This window comes from Myotis nattereri (genome assembly GCF_964212035.1).
Source record: "Myotis nattereri genome assembly, chromosome: 1".
Lineage (NCBI taxonomy): Eukaryota > Metazoa > Chordata > Mammalia > Chiroptera > Vespertilionidae > Myotis > Myotis nattereri.
Window position 1 is genome coordinate 198,714,460 of NC_138075.1, and position 9,775 is coordinate 198,724,234.

Sequence of the window (9,775 nt, forward strand, 5' to 3'; positions counted from 1 at the left end):
CTAATGCAGATTGGGGCCCTGCTTCTCCTCTCTGCTCACCACAGTGAGAGAAGCAGTGCTGTGAACCCTAATGCAATTTGCATGATGCTGGCTGAGGGCGTCCAAGGATCCTGGCATGTGCGCGGGCAGCAGGGTTTCCACACGGCCGCTGTGATGGGCGCAGCGGGCCCCCGAGCCAGGATGGCCAGCCTGATTTACCTCCAATTAGCAGTAAGGGCTTGCGTGTTTGTTCATATATATGTCAGCCTCCCACTGATAATCCACTTAGCCAGCTTCAAAGGAGCGCTCCAGAGCCAGCTTGCTGTCTTGGGTTTTATCACATTTATATCCTGTATTTCTCTAGCAGGACTTGCCAACAACGCATCTTTAAAGCATTCCCTGGCTTAAGAGCGGGGTTTGCCGCTTTTACAGGGCAGGCTCCGAGCATCGTTTTGCCCTGGCCAGGCCCCACCAGATTTCCTTCTGTGCATCCAGATATAGTGGACCCTCTGCCAGGTGGGATATTTACTGACATACAAAGTGGGCAACGAAAACAAGGCCTGGGAGCGAGTGATAATGGTGCCAATACTGGAAATCAACATGTGTTTGCTTAAGATTTCAAACTCCCTTCTCTGATAAGAGTGGTTGCCTGGCTGGAAATCAAAGTGGATTTGTGAAGTTTCATGTCATTACTCATCAATTTACTGGTGAAAAATAGCAGTATTTACCCTACCAGGAGGTAATGGAAAACAACCAGAGAGGATGGAAGGGCTTCCCTGCCTGGTGGCCCTGGAGTGACAATCTCTAGGATTGTTGCTCTCCTGGGCACTTTTCTACTCTGGGAGTAGAAGTTCATTCTTAATCAGTAACCCCTCTCCTGAAGCTCATCCAAAAGTCAGTTGTGCAAATATAAGTAATTGACATTACAGATTCAGAGAAACACGGCACGTTATGAGTCAGCAAGTACAAATCACTTTGCGAGGAGGAACAATAAATTTCACCCAGCCCAGCCAATGTGGCTCAGTGGTTGAGTGTTGACCTATGAACCAGGCAGTTCAATTCCTGGACAAGGCACATGCCCAGGTTGCCGGTTCAATCCCCAGTAGGGGGTGTGCAGGAGGCAGCTCATCAGTGATTCTCGCTTATCATTGATGTTTCTATCTCTCTCTCCCTCTCCTCTGAAATCAATAAAAATGTATTTTAAAAATAAAATATTCACCCAAAGCTTTTTTTAAAAAAAATCACAATCATTTCTCTCATGCCAACTATATGTTGGACCTTGATCTCAAACCTCTATAATCACAACTCAAAAACATGTACCACAAGTTAGAGAAGCAACTGATAAAACAGATCCCTGCCGCATTCAATTTCAAGCAAGGACTTGGGATCCTCCCACAATGCCCCCTACCCCACCACCCCACACATACACCATTTTCTTGTCTTTCTCATTCCTTCTCTTAGAAGACATGATGGAAACCACATCGGACTAGGCTCTGATCCCGTATCTTACACTTAGTTCATCTCTAAGTCTCTTCTTCTGTTACCCAGGGATAATCAGTCACACCTGACTTTCGAGCTGGCCTTACTACCTGATTGTAAAGATTAAATTACACCGTTCAATTGCTTTGGAAGCTACAGCGATTGGTTGTCATATTGACTCTTTTTTCTGCAGAGTCCTCAGATGTTTTAGATGAGAGGAACGTCAAGACTGGGTACTTCAACGTCTCCTTCCTGAGAAAGGCAGTCCCCAGAGGCCAAGTCACTTGCCCTGCATCACTGCCTAGTGGAGGAGCTGATCTGAACTCAGACTCTGCCCAGGCTTGGTGTGGCCCTCCAGGCCAATATACTGTCACATAAGCAGAGAAACACATCTGTTTGCAGTCATGAGTCTTTCTCTTGAACAGGTTGGCCTCTCATCCCGCAAACAGAAGTGCAGAGCCATTGAGTGTGACTCCATAGCCAGAGGCAACATGCTAAGCCTACAGAGTAAACAGAGCAAGCAGTGCAGGGACCCTATTTCCAGAAGTGAGAGTGCACTGTTATTCCCATGAAGCCACAGAGCTGGCTTCCCGGTCACCAGCTGCACCAGGCACCCACTGCGGAGCCCATGAGTATCAAATGTCACCCCACCCTGGCATGATTAAAGACCACGGGAGACGCTCTCACAGTCCCAAAAGCCACTGACGACTTCAAGATTCAGATTTTCGAGGTTTAGTTAATGTCAGCTCTCCTAAGTTAATTCTAACTGTGAAAATTGTATATCCTGTTTTTATTTCACTGTGACAAATGCTCTACTCAGTCTCCTAACGTCAGTCCAGGCAATCCGAGTGCCTGTCTACATTGGTGGTAACTTCAGGGAGGGTGTGTTGACCAGGATCTAAACCCCGGACAGCGTGTTTTGTTGTTTTGATCTCCCTATGCTCCAGTAGACATTCCAGTGATGGGTGGAAGCTGGAGTATTTTTGCATGGAAGAATTTCATGGGACAATATGAATTCATAAATCTCTCTGCTCTCCCTACACCAGATATTTAACCATGGAAACTAACATGATACTTCCTTTCAATTTCACCAAACTGGTGTGCCTCCTAATGGGATGACCCTTGAGCTGGAGATTACCAAGCTCAAGGCACTAGGGCTTCACTCACAAAGGAAAATGCAAATTCTGCTCTGATATGCCAAGAAATAACAACTAAAGCAAAATAACATCACAAAGACCTCCAAAATAAAGTCTGACCGCCCACTGGTTCTTGAAGCTTTATAGGAAAAGGTCATAAGTCATCTTTCACTTGGTCCTACCGGGCAAAAAATATATATATATATACATTTTCCTGATGCCAGGACTTGCTTAGAACATAATCTCAGCAAAGTCCATTCCTGCCGAGGGTCACTGCAGTTCTCTAGTGCGGCAGCAGATGGCAGTGTTGGTCCAAGGACGTGCGTCCAGGAGTTCCCTGGCGAAGCAGACGCCTCTGCAAATTCTGTGCTAAAACGTCTCAGATCTTAATTTCCAATCTTTTCCTTTCATAAATTGTACTTTTAGCTTTCGTAGTGACGGTAGATCAAAGCCCGCAGAGTGGACGCAGGAATGGGGAAACTGCTCCTGAAACTCCCCGCGGGGGCCTGGGAGAATTCAGGGGACGGGCACCATCACCATCATCGCTGGGAGGAGGGACAGAGCCAGAGCCTCGGAACCCAGGAAACGACACCGCCGTCCCGGGCCGCAGAAGTTCAGCAGGAAAAGCCACTCGAGAGAAGGCTGGGTGGTTCAGGGTTTTGTTTAGCCAGCGTTCTCCCCACCTCGAGGAGGGAGGACGCCTGGGTCGCGCCCGGTGGGGGCCGCGACGCCTGAGCCGGCCCTGCGCTGCCCCATCTGTTCTCAGGCCAGTGTCACCCTCGCCAGCCCTCCTGTCGGGGTGCCGCCGCGGCGCAGTCCGGGAATCGCGGGCTGATTGGAGACGACTGTTCCCGTTACACCATAGCACGGGGTCGTAAAACAAACTGCAACAGGCCGCCTATGTGGCTGGGGAACTTGCGAGGGGTTGCAGTTGGAAAACAGAAGTCGGGGACTAGCTCCCCTTCCTCCCTGCCCCGCATGAGCGCCCGGGACCCTCCAACCTCCGCGGTCCTCCGCTTCTCCCACATTTAATTATTATGACGCCCCATTCTCATCCCCGAATTCGAAGACCTCCTCTCCCCACCGCCCACCCCATGCCTGCGAAGCATCTATTCGAAGCCTCCAGGAGCAGGGAAGGTAACCCGAATTATTTTTTGAGGGGTCCCCCTTGGTCCCAGCGGGGCGTTGGGACGCAGCTGTGGCAGCGCCGGAGGCCGGCGGAAAGCAGGACCGCGCTCCGGGGGGCCGCCAGAGGGCGCAGCAGCCCCGCACATCTTACCCGCTGGCGGGCCGTTCCCCGTCGGCTGCTCAGGCTGCGGGTCCCGACAGCGCTGCCCCGACCGCGGCTCGCCCACCTCCGCCCGGGAGGTTCCGTCTTAATAACTCCGTCCGGGTCCCTACCCCGCCACATCCACAAGTACAGGGAGCCGGCCGCTCCCCCTCCCGCCGCCTCCACGCCCTCCGCAGCTCGGTCACCTGGGGGGATGGTGGCCACGACCGCCTGCTCTGGGCTTCTGCGCCCCGGCCCGCCGCGCTCCCAGCCTCAGAGCGGCTGCAGCCGCCGGGCTCCAGGCAAGATGCTGGGCGTTTGCATTGTTTTCGCTGGAGACCTGGGAAGGGGCCGGACCGGGTGGAGGGAGTGGGGCCGGGAGGGGTGGAAGTGGAGGAACCGGGGGTTTAGGGTTACAGGCGCGCGTCAGCGCCTCCTATGGGCCCGAAAGCGACACTGCGGCGCGCCGCGGCTCGCGGAGAAGGCCCGGGCGATCGGTCCTACACGGCGCCCCCTCGGCTTTTAGGAACTGAACCTCCCCGGTAACCTCCTCGCCCGGCGCTCGCCTTGGCCGCGGCCGTCCAGCGCACACTCACGCCCGCCTGCGCCTCTCGCTACGCTTTCGTGGGGAAGGGAGATGGCACTACGAAGAGAAGGAAGCTCCCCAAGGCGGAGGTCTTCTCTATCCCCTCCATTCTACTTCTCACCGAGCCCTGGCTCACTGTTCAGTTTTAAACAAAAGGAAATGCCGCCGAGCAAATCAGCAAAAGGCTAGCTCTGGCTGAGCCCGGACTGGAACGCAGTGCCTGCGTCCAGCGCGGGGCCGGAGCCCGCAAGACGTCCGAGCGTCACCCCCGACAGCTGATGCTGCTCACGGACCCCGCGAAACCGGACCCGAGAGACGCTGAGATCCGCACCTTTCGATCACCGAGCAGCCTTTTAACTCTTCAGAATTGCTACTTTTCCATCAGCAACATGTAAGCGTCTCGCAGGTCCAGGGAGGCCAGGAGAGTCCCCCACCGCTGGAGTTTGCGGGAAGGCGCTGACCACGGGTCCCCAGGACGCGTCCCAGCGCTGCGCGCCGCCCACGGCTGGTCCCCAGGAGGCACAAAACCGGCCCGCCTCGGCGCCAGACGCGTTTGCAGCTGGAAAGCCAAGCCCGAAGCCCCTCCCCTTCCACCCTTCCACCCTTCCCCAGTCCGCGCCCTGGGAGGACAGCGGACCTGGGGCCGGGAGCCGGGAGCTGGGGCTCTGCTTGGGGTCCTTCCCGGTCTAGAGAAGGCTGGCGCAAGAGCAGAGGGTCAGCTACGGGTTCCTTACTGGTGTCCACTGCCCCCACCCCACCTCCTTCTTCTGCTTCCCTCCTCGATCTCAGGACTCCAAATCCTACACTTGGGTCAAACCAAAAGCAAGACAGCAAGAGCCCGAAGCAGGGCATCAAAGCGAGGCTGGTCGGGCCCTCGCCTGTAGGGGAGCGTTGGAAGGGCCCCCTTTATCGTGAGGATTGTGGAAAAGAGGAAGCAGAGTGGGGGAGGGAGGAGGGGAAGAGATGCAAAGCAGCAGCACCACAGACCGAAGGGTCAGATTGGGGATGGGGGGAGGGAGGGGGGAGGCGCGTAAAAACCGGAGCCTAGGAGGCAGCAGACGGCTGCGCACGCCCGGGGCGCCACCCCTCCCCTCCAGCGGCCCGTGGGCTCTCTGGGCTCAAGGGTGTTCGTCCCAGGAGCTGTGCGGCTGATTGTCGCGCCCATTTGCCCTGAATGTCTCTTCCTGTTCTAAAAAGCTGCTTAGTTCTGGTCGGGAGCGACCGCGGCGAGGCGAGGCGGTCCAAAACGTTGAGCAATTAGGCTGTGGAGCCAAAAAACCATTTCCCACACCGCCCAGCCCCAAGCTTTTCCAGGCAGCCCGGCCAGGCGCGGGGCAGCCGGACCTGATAAGGGCCATTCATGCTCCCTCTCCAGCCGGGTTTGCCTCTCACTCCCGGGGATGAGTGGCAAGTTCTCCCAGACCCTCTTTATGTGCAACCTAATGTCTTAGTGGGGCTCGACGGGCGCTCTGGCTGCGGGAGGACGGACAGCCGGCAGAGAGACAGCCCAGAACTTCCCTCCAGGCCGAGACCTTTGGCTGGGCGGCTGGCAGCTCCTGCACACCTGGACAGGCAGCCGGGGCTCCTGGCCCCTCGGGCAGCCCTACGCGGGTCGGGCCACACTCCCTCTCGCTCTGAACGGGCCGCGACCACCCTTTTCTAACAGAACCGCGAGCCAAATGGACGTCACCCGCTCCCCTTGCGCTGCGGGGAAAACTTAATCTCTCGTGTAAAAGCCGATTTCCATGGGGATAGACGGCAGAGGAAGAGAGGAAGCAAGGAGACCGCTCCGCAGCCGAGAAGGAGGCAGAAGGCCCGCGCAGAGAGCGCAGTACAGATGCGACCCTGGCGAGGACGCAGCAGCGCGGGGCTCGTGCAGGCGGCGAGTGCCAGGCACCCCCGCGCGGGAAGGGGCAGGCGAGGGAGGTCCAGGGCTTCGGTGCCCAGCGGTACGTGGTGAAGGCGGCTTGCCTCCCTCTGCCTGTCTTACCTGGAACCGAGCTTCTCCATTCCGAGTCATCCCTAGCTTTCATGCAAAAAGTTGGGCACTTTTCCGGCGACCTACTTCTTTCCTTCCTGTGGCCGGGACTGGGCAGCAGCAGAGTCGGAGCTTTGCAGGAGCGGGTCCACCGAGGAAGGGGGCGTGCAGAGGCCGACGGCGGTGGGGAGCACAGCGCAAACCAGGGCCCCTTGGAGCGCAGTCGAAATTCCTCAAACCCCAGTCGCTGGAATGCCAGGCGACGACTTCTTCACTCGGGGCCAAATGTGTTTGTCATTACTCCAGACCTCCCGCCCGCGCCGCCGTCGCCCCCGCGTTACGGCGCTCCACTCCGGGCGCACTGCGGGGCTGGCGCCCGCTCTTCTCGCGCTTCGCGGGTCCCACACACCGCTGGGGAGCTCCCCAGACCCTCGCCCAAGTCCGCGCCCCCTCTGCTTGTCTTGCAGCCGCCACGGTTGCGCTAAGTCTGGCCCCAGCTCGCGGCCCGCGCTGCGCCGTCCAGTAATTCTGCGCCCTGAGACGGCGCCGACTGCACCAGGCGGGCACTCAAGGTCCGGCCTCCTCCAGCCGAGCCCTTCACTCCCATCCTCCCCGCAACTCCTCCCGCGCCTCCCTCGACACTCTCCTCTCCCCACCTCCCCCGGTGTTCCAGCCGTGCTCCGTGCCACCGGCTGCAACGTTGTCCCGCCAAACCGCGAGCAAAGAATGAAAATACTCATTAAAAACCTGTCGCCTTCCAGAACCCATTGCCAAAACGAAGGCCAACACCTCTGCCCCCACTCCCAGCGTTACTTGGTGCTCGTCCCAGCATACACCAATTCCACCCCAACCCCAAAAGAAACCTCAAAAATGTAAGCCTAAACAATTTCTTTGGGAGGCCATCGAGTTGTTAGAAAAACACTGCTTTTAAAAATAGGTCTGGAAAATGTGTGTGTGTGTTTTTTTAATTCCCTAGACTTTCTAACTCTATGGTTATCTTCCCTCCAAGTGAAATTTATTCAAAATAAATTACTGTCTGGACACTCCACTGGAATTCCACTCCCATTTTGTTTTGGGGTTGTTGTTTTTTCTCATTGCCCAAAGCTTGAGTGAAATTACTTCACTTCTAGCCCAGAAGGCCTGACAGGGACGTCTTTTAGAAACAAAAATCATTTTTTTTCTTCTCCCTTACCTTCTCCTCTTATGTCAATTCGCAATGAGTATCCTACATCTGCAGTAAAAAGTGTGTCCACGGCCTCCAGTCCTCCCTGGCAGTCCCCTCCTCTGTTTCTCTCCCTCTAGCTCCAACTGCAATGGGCTCAGAAACCGCGTTTTGTAATTGATTCAATGTTATAGTCCATCCTTCTAAAACTAATCATTTGCTCTAAGTAAATAGCTGTCAGGAAATGAAGCCCCACCCCCCTTGGCTTCTTCAAAATAAAAGTTTCCTCCAATCTCCCAACCTTCAGATGGTGTTCGCCCTGAGCTCTTACGCGGCCAGGGGGTCCTGCCCCAACCCCCAGACTTCGACAACAACTGGGGGGGCGGGGAGAAGCAGACCAGATGGGGTGGGGGTGGTGGGAGGGAGGAGGTGTTGATGCTCTGCCGGGAAAGATGTTGGTGAAAATACAAACTGCCCATCATTTCCAGAATGAGTTTGCCTCCTGGTTTGGGGGGCATCACCCTACGCTTAGTCTTCCCTTCGAAAGAAAGACAACCGATACGTAAAAATCGCACGCAATGCCCAGAGAGAATATAAGCCTGGGATGGAGAAGGGCCCTTCGGGAGCCGCTCCCGGCCCGTCTAGAAACAGGGCGGTTTCGGAGAGGTCTCCGAGCGGTTGCGCGCCTTGAACCTGGTCTGTTGGGAAAAGGGCCCTGTAGTTGCTAATCCTTTAATGGGATTAGACAGACTGTTGAGTCCCATATGAAGACGGTGGGGTTTTTGTTTGTTGTCTTTTGTTGCTGTTTTGGAAACTGGCTTGATAGGAAGGGGGCACAAAGAGCCCAGGGTCTGCGCGGGCTTGGGACGTCCTCCGAAAGGACGACCTTCCCCTCCCTGGAGCCACTTATCTTGTCGCGCCTTTGTTTCGGGTTATCTGTGCGAGGGGGCCCTGGCTTCCATCACGTACGTTACAAGGCCCGGGCTTGGCGCTGCGGGGTCGTCCTCGACGGCCCGCCACCGCCGCGTTCACGGGGAGGGTGCACTTTTCCCCTCCCCGAACTCCCTCCCGCGGTGCTGGTTCCGACCCTTCCAAAGTCGGGGGAGCTAAGAGCGGAGCCCCAAACCTTATTCCCAAGGCGCGAGGCAGGACGACGATGCTGCTCGCGAAGGAAAGGGGGCGCTGACGCTCCAGGAACTAGACCGGGGTGGAGTGGGGCTCCCAGGCGACGGCGGGGGAGGGGAGCGCATTCGTCTCCCCGCCTACTCCAAGTTTGAATTCTCTGGTTCGGTGGAGGGGGAGGCACCCGTTACCCCCATCCCACCACGCACTCTCCGAATTCCCCCGGCCAGTTTGACACTGGAACGCTGGCCAGCCACCCCCTTCTCTCTCATCAGGAGGGTGGACCCGGGACACAGGCAGAGGAGGGTCACGAAGAAGTACTCCCAGGGGTGCTGTTTAAGAGGGGTGGGCTCCCAGGGTGTCAGGCTCGGGAAGCGCCTGGGGCTGGGCCAAGGCCCCAGCTTGCAGCCCTCCTGCGCGCCAGCCTCCCGTGCATCTTCAGCTCGGCTGACTGCGCTGCTCACTATTACTTCCACATGTTCCTTCAGGAAATCATTGAAGGCAAATATATGAACAGCCCCTTGTTCGGAATGCTAACAGGATACCGTAATGTTTGTAGATGGCGAACGGGGACGAACGGCCCCCATAGAAATCAGAGTGCGGAATCATGGGGGGAAGCGGGTGCTGGCTTTCATGCTCTCAGTACAGACAAGTTGAGATGCAGGTTTCAGAGCAAGTACTCAAGAGAGGAGAAGCCGAAGCTAGGAGCTGCCCAGGAAGGCCTGCTCTGCTACCGAAAGCACCAGCCCTGTCGCACCAGAGTCACCTGAACGCAGGACCCCAGGGCTCCCGCCTACAAATAGCAACTTCCCAGTTCATTTCGGAGTCGCTTAAGGGGGCCCGAAAAGGGGGCTCGCCCGGGGTGTCTTGGGGCCCTAACTCCTCGCGAGTTGAAAGCAGAGAGCCTGGATGAGCAAGTGCGCACCCAGCTGTCCTTCTGGTAGTAATTACCTGCCTCATTTGAATGATGCCTTTGTGAAGATCATTAACAAACATTTGCTAAAGGTTTCCATGTGTGACATTCCAGAGGGTTGAAAGGCCTGGGGAGCTGGCTCCTGGGATG

General features: G+C 56.5%; 1 protein-coding gene across 1 annotated transcript in view; it reads right to left on the reverse strand.

Annotated features, from left to right (window-relative positions):
* Positions 1 to 6,470, reverse strand: part of PDGFRA (platelet derived growth factor receptor alpha) — a gene marked incomplete at its 5' end in the record, with an annotated part of 43,376 nt that extends 36,906 nt beyond the window's left edge. Inside the window, one exon of the mRNA XM_081093604.1 lies at positions 6,441 to 6,470. Coding sequence (XP_080949730.1) covers positions 6,441 to 6,470 — 30 coding nt within the window. The remainder of the gene's footprint in view (positions 1 to 6,440) is intronic.
* Positions 6,471 to 9,775: the final 3,305 nt, after the last annotated feature.